The sequence below is a fragment of the Leptonychotes weddellii genome, chromosome 7 (assembly GCF_054177405.1).
Source record: "Leptonychotes weddellii isolate Sample4059 chromosome 7, ASM5417740v2, whole genome shotgun sequence".
In the NCBI taxonomy this organism is placed as follows: domain Eukaryota; kingdom Metazoa; phylum Chordata; class Mammalia; order Carnivora; family Phocidae; genus Leptonychotes; species Leptonychotes weddellii.
Window position 1 is genome coordinate 70087568 of NC_138375.1, and position 22712 is coordinate 70110279.

The window sequence follows — 22712 nt, forward strand, 5'->3', positions numbered from 1 at the left end:
CCCCTCCGGAAGGAAGCAAGGGCTCACACAGGGCAGGTAATTCACTTTCCAGTGAATGGACTTATGTTTCTTTGTAACAGTCAAAGCTTTGCTCTGATTGGTGAGATGTCTCAGAACTGTAAGTTAAGGTGTTTGATTTTTACTTCAGTTTATAGATCCGTATATAAATAGATAAATGGATGTAGATCGAGATTCAGTTTGAGACTTGAACCACTTACCCGGTGTTTATAACCGTGTGCGTGGAGCTGATGCTGCCCATGGCCTCAGGGAAAAGTGGTACAACAATGGGACACGGGGAATCTGGGGTCTTAAAAGACACTTCACACTGTTCTCCTAGAGTCACAGAGATCGCCACCGCGAATGTCACTGCTATTTAGGGAGCAACCAGAGTGACAAAGGTACATCCTGGACTTCTTAGAGGGGCTTGTAGCCACACGTGCAGCTTGTCTCTGAAGCCAGGGAGGGCCTGATTAAATACAGGGCCCACCCGCTGGGAGAAAACTCTCTGGTATCCCAGCTGCCATTCAGAATGTGAAATCCAGGATATGACCTGTCAAGATGAGCCACTTCAGTATATTGTAGCAATGCAGCTGTCACTGAAATATGTAAGTCTCCAGAGAAAAACATTCAAACTGTTTCCAAGGTGGAATGAATACAAATGCACAGCTCCAGTCACACTGAATGTGACTTTTTCAACAGGATCCTCGCTGCTTAATAAGCAGATGGGTGGAAATGACCCCAGTACCTCTTCTCCTCTTTGATTGCTAAGCCTTTTCTGGAGGCCTACTCATTCAGTATTTCTCTTGGTCTGTATTGGAGAGAGACAGGGGATATTTGCAAGTCATACACATTTAAATTATGCGTTGTTGTCCTTTTTTGTCAAGAAGAATAAAAATTGCTATAGATCCCCCAAGATATTTCAACGAAATGTTTGCAAAAGAGGCAGTTCTATAACCCAGATTTTAAAGAATTATTTCGTATTTATTCCTTGGACTTACCCTAGTCAACATTTTTATAAATTTATACCATTCACACAAAAATTTATAATAAAATTTAAAAACTTCTAACTTGTTCCATTAATGTCAAGAGAAGCTCAATAAGATTAGTGATTATATAAGTGTTTTTCCTAATAAGGAATTAATATACATGGTCCTTCAGGTGTGTCTAAATAGGTGGAAGTAAATCGATTTTAGATCAAATTTCTTTTCTTGTAATTTCATATTAAAAGTTTCTGAAAAACCGGCTAAAATAAGTCTCATTACAAAATTGCCTCATCTTAGGGCGAGTTTTATTAGGGATCGTACAGATCTGCATTTTCAACCAACAGACTTCTAAAAGCAAAAGGAAATGTGAGAAATATTTGATTCAACTAACACTACAGTCATAAAAGTCTTGCTATCTCAAACTATTTTTTATTTTAAGGCAATATTCTCAACTATGTATTCTGATATTTAGGTAATTGTAACATACTATGGAATGTTTATGTATACATACATTTGCATAGCAAACTAGAGATATATTTACGTACGTATTGTATATGATTATTTTCATGTGTATTTCTACATATTAGTGTATCATATATAATTATACATGTAAATATATGTAACATATAACTATATGTATTATATGGCCATACTTAGTATATAATACATAGAGATTCACTTTTTTAAAGTGTATTTATTTTAAGTGATCTCTATACCCAGTGTGGGGCTCAAACTCATGATCCCGAGATCAAGAGTCACATGGTTTTCCAACTGAGCCAGCCAGGTATCCCAAGATTCACTTTTTTAATTGGAATGAAATATCTTATTTCCTAATCATAACCTGTAATAATTTGTTTCATGTGTTTATCTCAGAAACTCTTGATTCCAGAAATTCATCACTTTATTTAACAAGTATGTTCATGCTCACTATGTAAAATTGTGGAGTATGTTCATGCTTACTATGTAAAATTGTTGAGTAGATTAATGTTTCTAGTTTGTATGTATAGAAATTCAAAACTTGTCTATTGCAAGGTACCTGAAAGTCATCACTGAACCATGAGGTAACCTTGAGACTTTCCCACATGTCATTTCTCCATTGCACCGTGACAGATATTTTTTCCCCCAAACACCTATCATATTCCCCAGATGGCCTAGACATCATCCCTGGCAGATTATGAATAATGTTTTAGGTTGAACAGATGTAAGCAATTTGTAATTTTTCCCCTTCCTGAACCAGCTTTGTTTTGATGAATCAACTGGAAATTGAAATTTATGTAGAACTTCTGTTTGAAAAGAAGCAATGTTTTCCCATAGTGGAATATGCAGTCAGCTCTTAAGTATGGACAAGAGACAGGGAACAGGGAAACTGGCCAAAATGTGTGACAATAAAAACGGAAAGATCATCACATAGCATTGCAGTGCACTTCCCATTTCTTTCGTCTGTCTAAAGGACCACATATAAAAAATAGTTTTAGGTCTTTCGAGATCAACCCAATTTCCATCAACTTTTGAAAGGACGGCAAAAGTATTAGGTTGCCTGTTTCTCTCTGTCAGAAAACGCTACCGATAACTAGTTTGAGAAATGTAGAAATGCTGATTAAATGTAAAGACAGAAGGAAATAAACTACTCTTCAGGCAAGGATTTGTTTATTCTGCCAAATTATATTTTACATAAATTACACAGGTTACAATTATATATTTGACCTTCATATAGTCAACTTAAAATGAAACTTACTGGCAATGCATTTTTGGGGAAAACACTCTACAAGATATAAATTAGTTAAATAACCCCTTTTGTTTAAAAAAAAAAAAAAGATGATAAAATATCTACCTAAGACAGGTCCATCTTTATAGCGACAGGATGCATCTTTATTTATATACTGATATTCCATTTGTAAACAATATGAATTATTTTCCTTACCCTAACCAGTTGGCAGACCCAAAAGACCACTTAATGTCTAGATTTCAGCACTGTCCTGCACATTCAGAGCCTATCTCTGACCTGATAATTCTTGCCGTTGGAAAAACAGTCATAGTGTTTTTGGCTTTCTTTAAATTAAAGTCTATGAGACCAAACTAATTAGCAGTTGGTCTGGATTAGCTAACTCTGAATTCTTAAACACTTAAGAATTCGGAAACGCAGGGGCGCCTGGGTGGCTCAGTTGCTTAAGCAACTGCCTTCGGCCCAGGTCATGATTCCAGGGTCCTGGGATCGAGCCCCGCATCGGGCTCCCTGCTCGGCGGGAAGCCTGCTTCTCCTTCTTCCACATCCCCTGCTTGTGTTCCCTCTCTCGCTGTCTCTTTCTCTGTGTCTATTAAATAAATAAATAAAATCTTTAAAAAAAAAAAAAAGAATTTGGAAACGCAAAAAAAAAAAAAAAAAGACTTGGAAACTCCATATGCTACAGACAGAATATGATAACCAAAATGTGAGCTATTAAAGACAGCCATCAATGTACTTCTTATTTCCGTGCTTATTACTACATTTCAACATCACTGACTTGGAAAGTTTAATGTTAATATTATAAAATATTTTTAGGTAGAATTCATACCATAGACCATTCTCAAAGCTTTTTCAAACCTTGCCCCCTTTTGAAAAACAGAAATCTTATGCCCTTCTTTAATTATATTTGTAATTTCAAAATAAATAGTATGATTTAAACCCAATCGGAATAGTTATAATATTTATTATGCTTCTTCTACTTCCACACCACTCCAGAAATCCACCTGTTTCCCCTTCTTCAGTGAATAATCTCTGGTTTTAATAAGCTAGTTAAGGATCTTATCTGGTCTCCCATGTAGGCAGCCATTTCAAGGAATTCATTAGCTATATTTTCTTACTTAATTAAAGAACTCTACAGGATGGCCTATGTTGGCTCCTTTTTTTCTCTTAGATTCTATAATGGAATGTTCTTTGGATTTATAGCTTAGTCCCTAAAGTTCCTGAGTTTGCTTTTATACACAATTGATAAACCAAAGACGAAAAGGCTTATTTTCATGCCAGTACAAAATGAAGGCCCCTCTAGACAGCTCTTACAGAGTGCCCATGAATTTTAATGATTTGCAGCTTTTTGGTGTTGCATTTCATTGATCCTCTTTATTTGAAAGTATGAATATTAAGATAGCAACTGAGACATTTGAGAGGTGTTTTATTAGTTAAGCAAGACCATTAGAGATTCAGTGTGAACTTTCTTAATATTTTAATCACTTTTATTCCAAAATTTAAATGTAATTTCCTCTCCAGTATTGTACACTTCTTTTCTGAATCTGTATATTCCCCAGATTTCATCCCTTGCTTTCCATATTCTATCATGTTCTGTGCATCAAGGAAATTTATAAATGAAATTTGAGTCAGCATTCAAAACAATATTACATGAATGTACTAACACAAAGAGAAGCAGATGGTCAAGAATACTGTACACATGCTTTGTAAACCAACTCCCACAGATTGCCTGTCTTCAATTTTTTTTTTCCCAAGTAGAATCAATCATCAGATAAGTGATTTTGGATTCTTTATTATGGAAATATTCCTCTTGAACAACAATAAAAACAAAAAGCCATTTCAATTACATTTCCATTTTAAAGAAAGTTATGTTTCACCCTCTTGATAAGTTTATTGTTATGAAGTGTGAGCTAATTATCTCTATCAACTTATATTCTCATTCAAAGAGTCAGGAAAAAAGTTTTGTGACTCTCATTCCTGAATTTCTATTATATCAGTATAACTAAAAGAAAACAAATCATCTGTCTTAGGCAGTGCCTCTAAACTTACATGAATTTCATGATTGCTATATTCAGTTGAATGGCATATTTCACATTCTAGATGGAGACCTTATGATCATTTCTCCCTGCTTTTTAAAATTTATCAAGTTTAAAAGAAGTAACTATTGGGTTTTTTGTTTGTTTGCTTTGTTTTGTTTTGCTAGATGATTTGGCCCTCGTTGTATAATGTAGGCAATAATCCATCGAGTTCTTTAAACAAAAAACAAGAACTAAACTAAACTCAAAATTCACTAGTTGAGTGAATGTTCTATAGGCATGTACATAGGTAATGTGACTGACCTTCCTAATATTCCAACAGCACGATATATTACATTGAACTTGTAAATAAAATTCATAATTTACAGTGAACTGTTATTTATATCAGATCATTCAATTCCTCCAATATTCCAGAAGGTAAGATGTTTTGCCTCAAATTTACAGATCAGGAAACTGAAACACAGATAAACAGACATCAAGGGTGGAGGAATTCTCACTAAAACTTAAACTTGGAAGGATTCTTGCTAAAAACTAGACTCAACAAGGATGGACACAGATGGCCAAAGTAGATGCCTAGTTGAGAAGAGAGCTCAGAGGAGTCTAACGAAATTTGGTTGAGGAGAGAATCTTCTACCTATGAGTGTGATTGCTACAAATATAATAACTTCATGTTTAACCTTTTGAGGAACTTTGGAGTGTTTTCCAATGGGTCTATACCATTTTACTCTCGTGCAGAGGTACCAGCAATATATGAATGTCCAATTCCATAATATCCTCAACAACACTTATTGTCTTCTTTATTATAACCATTCTAGTTGACCATCTTTTCGTGGGCATGTTGGTAATTTGTATATCCTCTTTGGAAAAATATCTATGCCTTTTCTGATTTTTAAAATTGGGGTTTTTTATATTTTTATTATTGAGTTTTAGGAGTTTTTTATGTCTTTTGATGCAAGTCCCTTATCAGATATGTGATTCACAGATATTCTCTTCCTTTCTGTGAGTTTTTTCACTCTTTTGATGGAATCTTTGGGATCACAAAAATTTTTAATTTTGATTAAGTCCAATTAAATTTTTCTTTTGTTGCTATCTAGTAAAAGCTTTACCTAAGGTCACAGTACTTCTGTATTTCCTTCTAAGAGATTTAAAGTTTTAACTCTTAGGTTGAAGCTATGATCCATTTTGAGTTCTTTTTTTTTTTTTATGGTATGATGAAGGGGTACAACTTCATTCTTTCAACATTGCATTTTAACTGAATATTATGACAAACATCATAATAGGGGCACATCTCAGTCAAGGTACAGTTTGTTACATGATAGCCTGATTTTGTAGTACTGTTTCCACTTTTATACTTTTCTATTGCAAAGAATACCTTATTACCTAATGTAGTTATCTTTATAGCTGTATTTCACTGTTTTATTTCCTCAGAAAATAAGAACATTTTTTTTTTTAATTTCTACTAATGGGCTTCCATTTAGCAACTATTTTATAAATGTGATTTATAAATTAAATGATTCTACCTAAAAATACAATGAAAGGATTGGCATTAAGTGAAGCTGAAAGAGGAAAAGGAGGAAAATTACCACTGACTGCATCAGATTGGAGTTTCATCAAATAGAGACTGAGATCTGGAGGGAAAAATACTCAAGCATTTATTAATGTTTGACTTAATGAAAATATTATGTAACACCTCAGAGTCCTTCAAAGTTTCAGGGATAAAAATATAAAATTTCCCCTAATTAATCTTGGGACAGAATTACAGCACTAGTATTTCTAGTGACAAGTAGCTTTGGAATATAATTCAAATCCCAAAGCCTGCATTAGGGGCATTGCCCTAGCAATATTCCTTCATGGGGGCCTTTCCCTCAGCTAGATGCCCCTTTATCAACTTATATGCTCGCAGAAAGCCATTTATTGAGTGATAAGTTTATGCCAAGGATTGTCTAAATGGGCAGTCCCTTCAGTATTGCACACTTTATGGCAGGAATAAATATAGAAAATAATGATCTAAATTTGACTAACCTCCCCAAATGCTATCATTTTGATACTTGCTGGGAAGGCTTTAAAGAACTACTTTGAACTTGCTTATAGCTATCGTGATTTTGTTCCTTCACACTGGGCTTTGAGAAGAAGTCTGATCTTTGGCTTATGTGTAGTTTGTATACTTTGCTAGCAAGCACTTTACATTATTGAATGGATTATAGATCATATTTGTTGGTCTTTACTCCTCTTGAAATAGATTTTAGCACAATTCCTATTTGGAAGGTTAATGTAACCTGACTTATTGATGGAAACTGGGCATACCCATTTGTAAATTGTCCACATCAAGCTAAAATAAGATCATCAAACCATTAGAAGAGTTGTTTATATTTTATCATAGTAAAAAGGGACTTTTATTGAGAGTTGTCTTTATGTTGTCTGGGAATGTGGAAATACAATCTCTAAGTGCCTTCTTGGAATAATGTTTATGTAAAGAAAAAAATTTGCATGGATAAAATACTGCTATCATTTTCATCTTTCAATATCTAACCCATTTTTGCTAAGCTTTAGGATTACCTATCCCCACCTGCTTTTAATTTATTTATTTTCTTGTAGGACTCCACATCTTCTGATAAATGGTTTGTTTCCTTTTAATCTTAATAGGAAAAAGCCAAGGTTTCCATAATTTTTGGCCTTCAGAAAGCAATCTGCTCTCATAAGGTGAATCAGACACAAGGCACATTAGCATTAACCTTATTTAATTCCATCATCATGTTTCAAAAGACCATCCCCCTTCTGTTTCCAGTATTTCACCTTTTGGATGTCATCACTTCCTCATTCTGGCAGTTCAGATCATAAATTTCAGTTGCCTTTCAGAGTTCAATTGGGTTAAAAAAGAAGGTCATTGGGGCGCCTGGGTGGCTCAGTCGTTAGGCGTCTGCCTTCGGCTCAGGTCATGATCCCAGTGTCCTGGGATCGAGCCCCGCATCGGGCTCCCTGCTCGGCGGGAAGCCTGCTTCTCCCTCTCCCCTCCCCCTGCTTGTGTTCCCTCTCTCACTCTGTCTCTCTCTGTCAAATAAATAAATAAAATCTTTAAAAAAAAAAAAAAAGGTCATTAACACCTGTGGCTTTACATCTACTTCATTTTTTTTTTTTTTGCCATACCCCATGCACCAGTTCAAGTTTTAAGTATAATCTTTGAGAAGTCCCCAAAGATATTATCTTTAATATCTTTTTTTAAGATTTTATTTTTAGGTAATCTCTACACCCAATGTGGGGCTCAAACTCACAACTCTGAGATCAAGAGTTGCACGCTCCACCAACTGAGCTAGCCAGGCACCCCCATCTTTAATAGATACAATATAGAATTCATCTATAATTATTTTTTTAATTCTCTTTCACCAAAATCTAACCAACATGTAATATACTTTTGGAGTGATCCACTTAAATTCCATTCTGATTTCTTTCATGGTAAATAAAGTCTAAAGGATCCCCTCTGTTTTTAATTTTTCTCACATCTCAGCAAGATTCCATTTTCTTTCACTTTATTCTCTTCCACTAGTTTTATCTTTGAAATTATGATGGACAATTTTATAATTCTTAAATAATCAAAATCAATTTATTATGAATTTGTAAGTAGAGAAAATTTTCTGACCACTAGATACAAGTATTATAGGAAACTGGGTATGATGTTAAATTTTTAGCAGGGATGATTTTATCCAACAGCTCTATAACATTATTGAAGGGATATGCTGCATGTGATGTCAGATCACACATTACAAAAGTAGGAGTAGTTAATTACTACAAGCAAAACATAAGACTCCAGCTGCAAATGGAGGAACTCTCATGTTCCTCAATCTGAATTCAGATTACTTGTGACCTTTTAAAAATGAGAGTTTTAGATGTAGTAGGAATCATATTAAAAATCTCATTTTATTGTTGGGGCGCCTGGGTGGCTCAGTTGCTTAAGCGACTGCCTTCGGCTCAGGTCATGATCCTGGAATCCCGGGATCGAGTCCCTCATCAGGCTCCCTGCTCGGCAGGGAGTCTGTTTCTCCCTCTGACCCTCCTCCCTCTCATGCTCTCTGTCTCTCATTCTCTCTCTCTCAAATAAATAAATAAAATCTTTAAAAAAAATAAAAATCTCATTTTGTTGTTGAGTAAACTAAAGCTGAATAAGTTTAAGTGGTTTGCCCGAGATCATATATTTAGTTTAAGGTAGATCAAAGTCAAAACTCCAGTTTTTCCAGTGCTTATCCTATTAAGTACTGTCACTCAGAGAATGCCAAACCATGAATATGTTCCCTTTTATTAACACTAAAAATTTCTAAAACTCCAGCAAGAATAAATTAAATATGCACTCATTAAGTATCTGCTGTGTATCCAACACTGGGCTTAAATATCTTATTTGAGAGATAAAAATAGAAGACTCATTCATCTCTTTCTGTTTTCATTGTATAATAATGTTAAACTTCTCTATTATATCATAAGAAGCAAATTATACCCCCATCTTCTCTTTTTACAAATGAGGTGCATATAAACAATTACCTGGAAATTTTTCTAGGCAAGTTTCTTTAATGTTGAATTTTCTTGTGCAACATTATGGGGCTACAGGTCATGGAGAATATTTTCTGTGCATCCTACAGCTGGTCGTGTACTGGAGCTAGCTGGTGCTGGCTGCCAAGAGTGGATTGTACCGTCTCTTCCCTCTTCACTGTTCACTGATGTCAGGTCCGTAGCTTGAACTCAGCCCTGATGGGAGTATTTACAACACAGAAATTTGCAAAGGCTACAAATCAGCAATTCCTTCTCCCCTAATTAGTGTTTGCTGTTAAACAGTTACCAAACAGCGTACAGCACATTGGCTGAGAAAACTCAGACAAATCTTGAACTTTTCACTGGATCTACTGTGAAGTAGAAATGATAATATATACCACAGCATCTATAACAGAATTTTATGAGGAGCATGTGAAAAGACTTTAAAACTGTGAATATGAAATAGAATTACTAATACCACAATAACAAGAGTTATATGTTCCACTAATAAAATATCAGACACTTGGCAAAACCAACATAGATCTTGAGTTTTGTAATACTATCTATGCTCAACCAGGCTATGTATCTGGCTAGATAAAAAGAAGGCTGAGATTCAGAGTTAAGGTCAGAGCCTGATTCCTGTAGTGGACATAACACAGAGAGAATATAGAGATTTGGGGCCCTAACTTAGTATTCCTACTCCCTTCTCCATGCCATGAGAACTCTATGCCTCTGATGAATCAGGCTTTTGAAGGTCAATATAATCATATAGAGCTCTGCACGCAGAGGACACCTAGAAAACATATTGACAAATTGACCCCTTGAGGTTACAATCCCTGCTTTCATTTTAATAACACTTACAGATACCTTAAGAAACTTATTCATCTCTGCGTGGAAATCCCTACCCTTTGATACAATGTCACTGCCTTTGACATTTGCAATGTGGTTAAGTTATGTACTGAAACTACAAAATCATCTGATTTGGAATACTTTTGAGAGTGTTCATGGGAAAAGTGGGTCAGCTCTTATTTACCTTTGAAAGAAATAAAAAAGACCAAAAAGCTCCATGTGTAAAACACATCACCACTGACACCAGACTGTTAATTGCCAGAAGACCATCCAGAACTATTTTTTTTCCCCATATGAACCCTATGTTGAAAATGTACCCAGGAAATTACTATTCCAAGCTGAATTCTCTTGAGAAGTTAAACAATCCCATTCCTTTTTAGTTAAAATTGAAATCATCATAGCCATCTAGGTGTGGGCTTGAAACCTGGCCCTGTCACCTACAGTCTCCATGACCTTAAACTGCTTATTTAACCTGCCCAAGCCTCGGTGTCCCCATCTGTGAACTGGCATCCTTTCTAGGGTTTGTGATGAGGATTAAATGAGAAAAACAACATAGGTAGAGCTCTTAACAGGGTCTCTGGTCCTTTATAAACACTCAATAAATTAGTATTATCATTGCTACCTTGTATGACACTGCTTACGTTTTTACTCCTGGGTTTACTCCTAGCTTGCCAAAGAACATGAAATATGCCTCTCTATCCCTTTGTTTCTTCACATGAGAGGGAGATCTAAGATGCATCGCTTTTTGCTTTAATGGGATACTATAAGGATTAATTCATGGTGGACTGAATTATTCTCTGTGAGTACAGTACTGGAAGTTCTTTTTCTGTTTTTAAAGAAATTATCACCAACCTACTGTTATAGAAAGACAAGCTATTTCATAATCTTGATAAGAGTTATTATAAACTTTACCAAAACAAATTTATGTATTTTTAAAAAATTTTTTTCCATATAGCCACACTTTATTGTTGTCTTTGGATATTTTCATTCATCTTAATATTTTAAATTTAAATTCAATTAGCCAACATATAATACTTCATTAGTTACCAAAACAGTTTTGAAACAAAATTAAGTTTTCTGCACTTTCAAAAGTAGATTCATGTGATGGAGCATACCATAGACTGGGAATACAATGGAAGGATTGTGTGAACAGTTGAAAACAAAACAGCAGAGATATTCCATTTCAATATGCCCTGGAATGACTGCTTTAAGTTTTATATTATACAGCTTATTCACATGTCCTTTTTCTAAGAATGAATCAACATATTAACAAATATGGAGGACAGAATATCCGAACACTTGTGTATAATATTCAGGTATTATTAAAAATTAGTTTTGCGGCATGGAGTATGGAATTGGGGAGATGAACCCATCTTCTGCAAAGATGAATTATGGAAAGCTAATTCTTTTATAATATCTCAAATTTCTGTAGACATTTCAGACCCAGAAGCCATATTACTTACCCTTAACAGAATCTTCCTGCAGGACAAGGACAAAGCTCAGTTGTGGGAAGATAAATAAGAGAGGAGAAATCGTATGCACAGGCACCTTATGCTATGTACTTCATATCACATTCCTGAGAAAAGAGTTGCTGGGTTCATAAATGGAAACTTTGCAAATAATATATTAAAACTGGCACAGTGGAATTCCATATTCTAGAATATTTTATATTATATTTTATATTCTTCTAGAAATTTTCATGTTTGATTTTTAGAAGAATAGTATCTTAAGAGGAAAAAATACTACTTCTAAATTTGTACAATTCTTTGGTTAAATGTAAATGCAAATTAATGTTCCTTTTTTGCCAAACTGTTGAGTGTGAGTATATCAAATGCTGAATGCTGTTGAAGATAAGTTTTTTCTTTTATTTTGAAAATGTTGGTTGCTTGAAATAATATATTTTGGCTTACCAGGTGATTATTACCTAATTTAATTATGAGATAATATCTAAGCTATTGTGGGCTTTAATACCAAAACTACTATATTGAGTACTTTCTTTACTTTTCAGTGTATTAAAACCTGAAAAAAAGTTGAAGAGAACAGAATGAGGAGGGGGTAGCAGAGAAGAACCAAGAGTGTTTCACACAATTTCAAGCAGTGTGCAGTTTCATGGAGAGAGAAGATTTGAAACAGCCATAGAATCTTATAGATAGAGGAAACCTGAAAGCCATACAATTAAATGTTTTTGTTTCTCAACTAAAGAAACATGCCCTTTGAGGTTAAACGACATGACCACAATTCTCCAGGCAATATGCAGTTATGCAAGGCACCAGGAGAGAAGTAGGATGTGTGAGTGGGACTGAGGAATGGGTTGTTGTGGGATAGGTTAAAATTCAATTAATATTACTTACCACGTGTCAAGCTTGTGCAATGACCTTCATACTTACTATCTCTTTTGCATTATCATAACAACCTTACAGGTTAAATATTACTAACTGAGGTGCAAGGAAGTGAAGTAGCTTTCCCAAGGAGTGACATTGATTTGGTGGGTAGACATTGCAAGTGTTGAGTTGGTTTGAAATAAGAAATGGGATGGATATTTTGGAGGAAAGGGAGGTAAGACACTTGCTTGGCATGAACAGAGCTTCCATGCTGGGAAGGATTGAGACCTATGGAGGCTATTGCATCTATAAAAAGTTAGAAATGTTCAATTTACACTTAAAATCCAGGGTGAGTTTGTTTCACACAACAAGGCAGAGTATTACAACACTGAAGCAGAAAGAAAGGGAGGGAGGGAATTAATAGTATCTGAAATAAAACTTAGCCTAGCTGGTGAAAAACACTCTCTGTATGAATGATTATAATACATATAATCATTATATAATATGTATATTTTATTATATATTATATATTAATATATATAATATGTATCAATATAATATATAATATAATATATATTAAGATCCAAAACAGCTAGGGAAACAAGAGGATGCTGCACATTATAACAGTAATTATCTCTATGTAGTTGGATTATAAGTAATATTTTTTCTTCCTCATTCATTTCTTTTTTCTTCAAATTTTCTACAGGGAGCCCGCACTGATTTTATGATTAAAAAAATCAATTTCTATAAAAAGAAACACATACATGGAAACTAGATTATTTGCTGAATTGAAAACATTGCCAATTTTAAACTACAACAGAAACGAATTTGAGATAAAAATTAGAACAGCTTATACTGAATTAGAATATAAGTAGTTCATTATTTTATATATGTATTATTTTCAATTCTATGTTTTCCTATTTGGGGTTAAAAACTTCAGTTAACATTCTATTTTTGATTAACTCTTCACAAGAAATTTGTGGTTTTTAAATGTCAGCTTGTACATAAGTAGATACTTCCAGATATGGATTTTAAAATTGTTCTCTGGATTTTGGCTTGTAAAGTTGGCAGATACTATCTAACTGACTGTGCTAATAGAATTTAAAAAGAATATCCATTTTTGTCCTTTTCACATATGGAACATGTTCCTGGGCAAATACTGAATATCGGTAATTTATGTCGGCCTATACAATTTCAAGCCCGACATTAGATTTATAATAAGCACATAGGAAATTCTTACTGACTATATTCGGATCAGTTCCTGTGTCTTTTTAATTTCACAGAATGTTATTAGCTGTGGCCTTAGTTCCCAACCTGCTTTAAGGTTTCGTTTCAATTTATCAGTTACATGTTGATACCATTTATTAAGATCTGTTTGCTAAAACGGCATTTATTTTGTGCTTTTTCTCCAAAAATGTCCTGAAAATGGGTAGTTCATTTTTTTCTTTGAAATTAGTCAAATTGTTATAAGCCAAACATCAGAAAGCTTTAGGATTTCTAAAGCAACATTTATTAGCACCAGTGTTTGAACTGCATAGATTAAAGTAACAAGTTTCTAAAGCCTCTCTACCCATTATTTTCAAGTAGGATGATTTGCGATCTGAGTTTAGTTTTCAAAACACAATTTTTCTTAATATCAGTTAATTAATAGCCCGGGTATATCTCCCCTATTCCAAAAGTCACAAATTTATTTCCTCTATAAAGTCCTCACTGAAATCACATCACATACTTGAGAATTGTCCCAGGAATCACATTTTTCTCTTGTTTTCTTCTGGATGTGCTGATGTCTCCATTATGCTCATTTACCTGCTCTGCTTTTAGATGTCAGAGTCTTGAGGGTAAGAAGACGCCGTCACTCATTTTCTGCTTGTGGTATAGCATGCGGTGCCCTGGATCAAAAAATGTTGAGTGCCTGTATATCTCTGACAGTATTTTAAAATATTTAGGCCAATAATTTTGTCTTTGGCGTTTTTTTTTCTAATATTATAACTACTTATTTGTATTACATATAAAAGTTGCTTTGGTATTTTGTCTACGCTTGATCATCATTGAGTGGCTATCCGGGAAATCTCTCCAGAAAATGGGAAGTGTTTATTTATAATGTGTTCTTGAATTCACACATAAATGTGACCTTGGAGTCCCCTACAAATAATATAGCATTATATTATTTCCTGACAGTTATTTTCTTTTCTCACTTCAGGAATAAGGTAATTCAGCACGACCTTTGTATTGCCAGACTATTCCCGATCATTGACGTTCCCCGATAGAACTAATCATTTTTTGAGTTTGAACTTGGCCTCAGCCGCTTTAAAAATTTATAAATAACACGCGTTTTTTTTTAACTAACCAACTTCATCGACTGACATTTGTAACCACATACAGATCACATTCACAAAACTTTCCAATAATAATCATTTTGTGTTTGAACATCTGCTTTCTCAAAGCTGAAAGAGCTTTCGGCTGTATCAGTCTCTTCAAAACCTTCAAACTGTATTGTAAGCTCCTTGCACAAAACCAATATCTATGGTTTCTTCATGATGCTAAGAATGCACATGCTATGGTTTTTGTTCATTAGCTATCTTTATATTGATAAAATTTCTTAAATAATAATCTCTGAAAATTCCTTATGAATCTTCTTTATTGAAAATAGGCTTCCTTAAAACACTTTTGATAACAAAAGAGCTACAGTGCATTTCATATTGCTCAAAACATTCAGCACGAGACGTTCAACCAACTAGAGAATTAAAAAATGTAAAAAGTCAATCCCTGTTCAAAGGAGGGGGGAGAAAAGAAGGGGGGAAAGAAAGAGGAATGATGGTGGATAAGTGTATTTTCCCTATTTGAATATAGGAATGTTTCAAAGTCCAGTATTTCTTGGTCAACATTCAATAGTCTAGGTGTATTTGGTGTCCCCTGGAAAGCTTCATAAATTATTTAAAAAAGAAGACAAAGGAGGGGTGCCTGGGTGGCTCAGTTGTTAAGCATCTGCCTTCGGCTCACATCATGATCCCAGGGTTCTGGGATCGAGCCCTGTATCAGGTTCCATGCTCAGCAGGAAGCCTGCTTCACCCTCTCCCACTCCCCCTGCTTGTGTTCTCTCTCTCGCTGTCTCTCTCTGTCAAATAAATAAATAAAATCTTAAAAAAAAAGACAAAGGAAAGAATATTGTATAAAATCTAAGGCAAATATGTAAATACAGCAATGACCAGAATCTAATAGAATCTTCCACTTTACATTTGAATGGCAGGCAGAGTATATATTTCCCCAAATAAGAGATAAGAGTAAAAACAAAAATTAAAAAAATATATATATTAACTTTATTCTATTTGTAATTGGACAACTTTGAAAGTTAAAGAAAATCTATGCCCTTCCTCTTTTAGCTGTTTCCATATAAGATAATGAGTATGCCATGAAGTATTGGAAACCCCCTTCCTCGCCAGGGGTGATGATTAACTTGTGAGTTTGCGTGCTTTTCAGGTGAACAAAGTTTAGCAATAATGATGGATCTGAACATTTTGGAGTATTTTATTGCCTTTGAAATGAATAGTATAAAATACTGATCAGCATTAATTTATTTTACCTATGTAACAAAATGTTAAGCTGAATAAATGGTGAATTGTTTATGTTTATATGTTATTTGTTTTATGCTGTTTTTCTGTGGGTTGAGGCAATATTTTTAATTAGCTTTTGTAAAATGGGGTTTGGACAATTGAAATTAAGTCAGTTAGTATAAGGCAAGCCAAGCATTTGTTTGGATTTTTAATTGAAATATCAGAGATTTTGAAAAACCTATGGGCAAAGTTTTAAAATCTCTTTTTCTAGGAGAATTACCTAATCTTTGCCCAATTACTGTGTCGTTTACAGTCATATTTAACACTTTCTGAGAAGATTCTATTCTGTATATTATTATAAATGTTTGCTGCTAATTCATTTTGAATACGATAGTCCACGGTAATATTTACACACTTTCTAGGTCCCCTGACTATTTGTATGACCTCAAAAATAAGCAAGAAAATAAAGGATAAGGAAAAATAAAATAAATATGTTAATTTTTCTAAGTGCTTGAGAAATATGTTATTTCTTCAACAATCTTTTGAATGTTATTCATAACAATACTTTTCAAATTTAATTTACTTTGATTCCACATAGTATATACTTTACTGTAGGGTGTGTTGTATGTTTCTCTAAATTCTTCTCTTCTGTGTGCTTTTTTCTTTTCCAGTTACTGGCTGACAAACAAAGTTCCCATCAAAAGACCCAGCACAGGTCTCCTCATGTATACACTTGCCACAAGATTCTGTGATGAGATTCACCTGTATGGATTCTGGCCATTCCCTAAGGATTTGAATGGAAAAGCTGTCAAATATCATTACTACGATGACTTAAAATATAGGTATTTTTCCAACGCCAGTCCCCACAGAATGCCATTAGAATTCAAAACGTTGAATGTGCTACATAATAGAGGAGCTCTGAAACTAACAACAGGAAAGTGTGTAAAGCAATAAAGCACATTTGAAAACACACAAACAAACTGAATATGCACTTCTTTTCTGAAGATGCTTCCTAAGATTTGAAAATGGGATCCAAAACAAGACTGAGTTTCAGCATCCACCAAGTATCGGCAAGGTGATAAAGGACACTTATGAGAAATCCACTACCAGCTGATGAAATACCTGCAAAGTGCTCTAAAAAACACATATTTTGACTTCAAGGGTCCTAGTAAGTGCCACTTCCACTAAGAACACAGTTTGAATGTATAATCAGTAGTGTTTACAAGATCCAGCAATGCACTTGTCATTAGTTAATGAGGCAAATATGTTCATCACTATTGGGCTGCCACGGCAATGCCAAGCACATTAGAAGAGTCACCCAGGAACACAACTCAGCCTTGGGGATTAAACCATCCTTGTCAGCAGAAACCGAGGTGGAAAGAGTTTGAGCAGTGAAATCCGTAAGATGAAACAACCCAAGTAAATGCCTTCAGTCAGGACTCTGAGTCTGATCATGAACTTTTGTTTTTGTTTTTGTTTTTGTCTTCTGGAATCTCTTTTGGTTTGGGTATTGGGTGCTTAGAAATCCTTTCTGAGATAAAAACGAATGAGATAAATAACCTTCAAGGAATCATTTTTAAACTTCTTATATTTTTAAAGAGCAATCACAGGACGACTTTGTCAAAGAGTTTTATTTTGCACAACTCTAAACCTCCAGATTTTTTCCAGGGGTGGAAAAGGTACCAGCTAAACTGTACCACTCAGTAATCTTGAGCCATTCTAAAGGAAAGATGTTCTATGTCACCTGAGATGGTAAAATTAGCAGAAAAACAAGTACGTTTGGTACCAAAGATTGTGCTGATGTTTCTACACAACAAACCATTCTCCTTTCATGAAAATAATATATTAATATATTATTAAGCTACTAATATGGAAGTTGTCTTTAGAGATATTAAAGTTTGCAAACTCAAACTTTATTTTTATTTGAAGGAAGACTTCCATAGCTTTTACATTTCATAATAATTTCGTGGAAGCATTTTGCCCTTTAGAATAAATGTTAGACTGATGGGGCTGAAATGAGACTTCCAGTTCTTTGATATTCCCCTTATACTTCAAATGGAAAGATTGGCATTCTCTTTATGTCACTGTTAAATTTTCTTAGTGCAGAAATAACATGATTAATAGATTGTTTTCTCCATAATAGATGATTAATTTGAAGAGATTTAATAATGAAACTGTGGGTCAGTATTTGCACGTCAGGTGAATTAAATTGACCAATATTTTTTCTGTGGTTAAATTTGTTCACATTATCACCTTAATGTGTTTTCAAAGAAGCACATGAAATTATCAAGAAAGTGATTCAAAAAGTTGTAACATGGGATAGAATTGACCAATAGGCCAGTTTTCTGTTAACTTATACTACACTGGTAGGTAATCCTAATGGTACATTGTTTAGAAAGCAGAAGTACTCTGTTCCCACTTCTACTCTTGGCCTGAAGTACTTGGCTGACTTCTTGTTTCTTAGGGAAGACAGTCTGAGGAAAGAAGAAATAGTGTGGGGAATATGTATGTTTTGTTTCTTAGGGAAGACAGTCTGAAAAAAAAAGAATAAATAGCGGGGAGATATATATATACACACACACACACACACACATATATAAGTTATCATAAAAAAGGATGTTCACAGTAGGACAGTTCTTAATATATTAATAATATGTGGTATTATGTTTAAAATATAAGAGCACCTTGGGTTTCAGAATACTATATTTTAGAATTCATGTGTCTCTAAGAAAACAAAATAGAATGCATAAAGGAGATGCAGAGCTAAAAATGGACAGAACATGATGCACTTTTATCATTAACCTCTTATCTATTGGAAATCTTAAAAGAATTAGGCACGTATTTTGAATGTAAAGTTGAAAAGTCTGATTTACGTAACAAATCCAAAGGAGGTGATTTATAGAAACTTAATTTTTACTATTTGTGGGTAAGTTGTTTGAATAGCCTTTAATTTGAATTTAATAGAAAATTTGAAGTTACAAGTAAATTCTGATAAGTAAAATCCATCTCAGAACTCATTCAAATTATGTCTTAAAAAGCAGCAGCAAGGAACCTTGCCATTTTTACTGCATCATCAAGTGTGTTTAAACAATTTTAAGGCCACAGCAAAAGCATCCCAGACACTCACTGTTTAGTGCATTAATGTTTATCTCATAAATGCATTGAGTAGTGCCTTTTTAGCTTCATGTTGCTTTCTTACCCTATACTTTGTGTTCTCTAAATAAATGGCCCAGTTCTGAAAATGTTCAGCATATGAAAAGGGCTTCAGTATCGACTGAGACTACTTTTGTTCATCTCAGGGAACTTTCAGTACTCAAGAATGAATTCAATTAAAGGCATCTAGTGTTCAAAGAAAACAAACTGTCCTAGACCATTTTATTCCCTATTGTATACCTTTCCATCCACCCCACCACCTTCATAAAGCTACTGTGGCCTTCTTACAGGGATAAGGCAAGGAGATCACTGAAGGCTAATAGCAAGAATAAGAAGAATAATTCCATTTAACCAATAAGGGGCCAAAAGGGATGATGATAAAATCAAATTATAAATACATCCTTGAAACATCTGAATTTTTTTCTTTTGAGACGTGTCATATGTTCACAGCTTTAATTTTTTGTTTCTTTTTCACGATTTACCCCTGTACCTGGCAATGCTCAGGCAGCTGATTGTGGAATATCTGTCTTTTAGAGAATGTGGTTGTTACTGTGCTGTTGACATGAATAGGCCATGGAAACATTTTCATCATTATTACCCAGCCTGTTCTATATTTAATATTAAGTTGCTAGAATAAAAAAAATGAATCAGTAACAGATTTTCTGGGCAAATCTAGTGATTCAGCCCACAGGACTGATGAAATTACTGTGGAAGTTTTTCTGTCTGAAAGAAGGTGCTGGGCATTCAAATGTCTTTATGTATTGTATATCATATGAAATGTATATCAATTGCTAATGGGAATTTCTGCATATATGCTTACATAAGCAATTTATTTAAGTAATGCTATGGGTAGTGTACATACCAACTAGTTATTAAGCTTCTACACAGGAAAAGGGTGAACAAAGTAATTTATTTCTAATTGAGCCAGTTAGTCATAATGCACACAATGTGGTATTTGGTTCATAAGAGTTGTTTTCATGTGCTTATTGTTGGGAGTATCTATAATTGTGGAAGAGGTATAGGAAGAGTTATGTATAGTTAGTTGTTACCTCTACAAGTTTGAAAGTTTCCCCATTAGACCTTATCAGTACACCAATGTTTTAAAAATTGAGTGAAAGAGGGTTATTGTTCATATCTGATGAAAAAAAAATCCAAATAAAGCCCACCTAGAAATAGATATTTTATTATACATGTGCTATAGATATACCTATATAGTACAAATAGACATGTGTGATGCATATATACAATGTTATATATGTGTGTCTGTGTTATCCACACAGAGTCTGTAATATACACACACTAGATTTGTGTCATGCTAACATCTTCAGAGGCTGTATTGTTAAGCACTCTGGAGAGAAGGACACTTTAGAATAAAGAAGTTCTTTTGAGACTTCAGTTACTAACCTGCTTTAAGAGGGATCTACTTTATAACTGGATTCTACTGTTCATATTTAGAGTTTCAATAAGGGTCTAGTATGGCCAAATCTTAAAAAAAGAAAAAAAAAAAGAAAAAAAAGGAAGAAAAAATTAAAATTAAAAAAAGTTTTCAAGCTGGCAATGTATTTGAATTGCAGTTTTCAGTGGCTCCCTGGCCCTGTGTCTCCCATTTAAGTAGCACCTTTTAATAAATACTGTTTCTTTGTGTAGGCAAAAGCACAAGCGTTTCAAATGTATATAGCAGGAAGAAAAAAGTTTACAGAGATAGCGCTGCTGCACAGGATAATTGCTACTGAATATTTCTTATATCATTTGTGGAATTGAAAGATGAGATTTATTCTGTCAAGTTCATTCTGTTCAACACTGTTTCCTATTGTTTATGTATAGCAATTGGGTGTTATTGTTTTATCATTTGTAAAACTGTAAAATAAATTAAATCTCCCTTTTTTTTTTTTCAAGTTCTCTCTTATCTCTTACATCCAAGCCCTCGGTTCCACTTTGTACGTCAATATAAGAGGAAAGTTTTTAACAAGCTTTAGCTAGTGCTTTTGTCTTCCCTGCCCCTCTGCCCAGCCGATGGCAGTTTGGCAAACCATTTATTTTTACAGCGTATGCACAGAAACATGAACAATATCCACAGCCCCATGAACATCAGGAAATCTTTAACAATTTTTGGCGTGGTACATTCTGCTTGTGGTTGAGGAAATGGAGTGTTACAGCAGTTACATTTGTATCCAGTTTATATTCCCACTGACTGCTGTCCGCGGGTCAACCCAGTTTCATGGCTGGAGAGGTCCATGGCCCCTTGCACACTGCATGCTCTTGTGGCTCCCCTTGCCTTGTGATTTCAACTGCTGTTAGGTCCACTTACTACTGTTTGCAGTTCACATTCCAGGAGATGATTCTGAAAACCTGCATATTTACATCTTCTTCCATGGCTTTCTCTAACTGCCAAATCTACGTTTTCAGACTCTGCACTATTTTCTCCAGAAACTACTATGTCTGTTTTCATGAGGTCACTTTTAGCATTCTGCAATTTTAAAGTATTTGCTAGAGACCAAGAGTGAACCATTAACAATGTTTAATGACTATAGACGTTATTTGGATTTACATAATTACCTTTTATTTTCAAGGACCCATATACAATGGGTAATCCCTGTTGAGTCTTGGGATAAAAATCACACCTCAGCATTAACCTATGCAATGCATATGGCAGTATCTCAGTTTTACAGATGAGCTGGAGTGGTTATGTGCCTTGCTAAGGGTGACATAGCTCAGAAGTGAAAGAACCAGGATTTAAATCCAACTAGTCTGACTTCTGTGTCTACCTTCTCAACCGTCACATTTTGATGCTGCCTCTTTTTAACTGACAAGAGGTTCCCTGCAAAACTAAGTTTGCAAACAAATTATTATTCAATGAGCACAATGCTAAGTGAAACAAGTCAGAGAAAGACAAATACCACATGATTCCACTCATATGTGGAATTTAAGAAACAAAACAGATGAGGGCGCCTGGGTGGCTCAGTTGGTTGAGCGGCTGCCTTCGGCTCGGGTCATGATCCTGGAGTCCCTGGATCGAGTCCCGCATCGGGCTCCCTGCTCGGCGGGGAGCCTGCTTCTCCCTCTGACCCTCCCCCCTCTCATGTGCGCTTTCTCTCTCATTCTCAATGTCTCAAATAAATAAATAAAATCTAAAAAAAAAAAAAAAAAGAAACAAAACAGATGAACCTATGGGAAGAGGGAAAAAAGAGAGAGGGAAACAAATCTTAAGAAACTGAACCATAACATACAATGTATTATTTGTTTCAGAGGTACAGGTCTGTGATTCAACAGTTTTACACAATTCACAGCGCTCACCATAGCACATACCCTCCCCAATGGATACCCTCCTATCACCCAGCCACCCCATCCCTCCCACCCCCCACCACTCTAGCAACCCTCAGTTTGTTTCCTGTGATTAAGAATTCCTCATATCAGTGAGATCATATGATACATGTGTTTCTCTGATTGACTTATTTTGCTCAGCATAATACCCTCCAGTTCCATCCACGTCGTTGCAAATGGCAAGATTTCATTCCTTTTGATAGCTGCATAATATTCCATTGTGTGTATATATATATATATATATATATACCACATCTTCT

General features: G+C 34.7%; 1 protein-coding gene and 1 long non-coding RNA gene across 2 annotated transcripts in view; one reads left to right on the plus strand and one right to left on the minus strand.

Moving 5' to 3' along the window:
• ST8SIA4 (ST8 alpha-N-acetyl-neuraminide alpha-2,8-sialyltransferase 4) overlaps positions 1-21026 on the plus strand; it is a 101573-nt gene extending 80547 nt beyond the window's left edge. The window contains exon 5 of the mRNA XM_006727795.3: positions 16650-21026. Within this exon, the coding sequence (XP_006727858.1) occupies positions 16650-16932 (283 nt within the window). The 3' untranslated portion in view covers positions 16933-21026. The remainder of the gene's footprint in view (positions 1-16649) is intronic.
• Positions 9277-12859, minus strand: LOC115942679 (uncharacterized). Its single transcript, XR_004077283.2, has 2 exons — positions 11570-12859; positions 9277-9473 (listed from the first exon to the last, which is right to left on the minus strand). It is a non-coding gene; the product is annotated as an uncharacterized LOC115942679 (long non-coding RNA).
• Positions 21027-22712: the final 1686 nt, after the last annotated feature.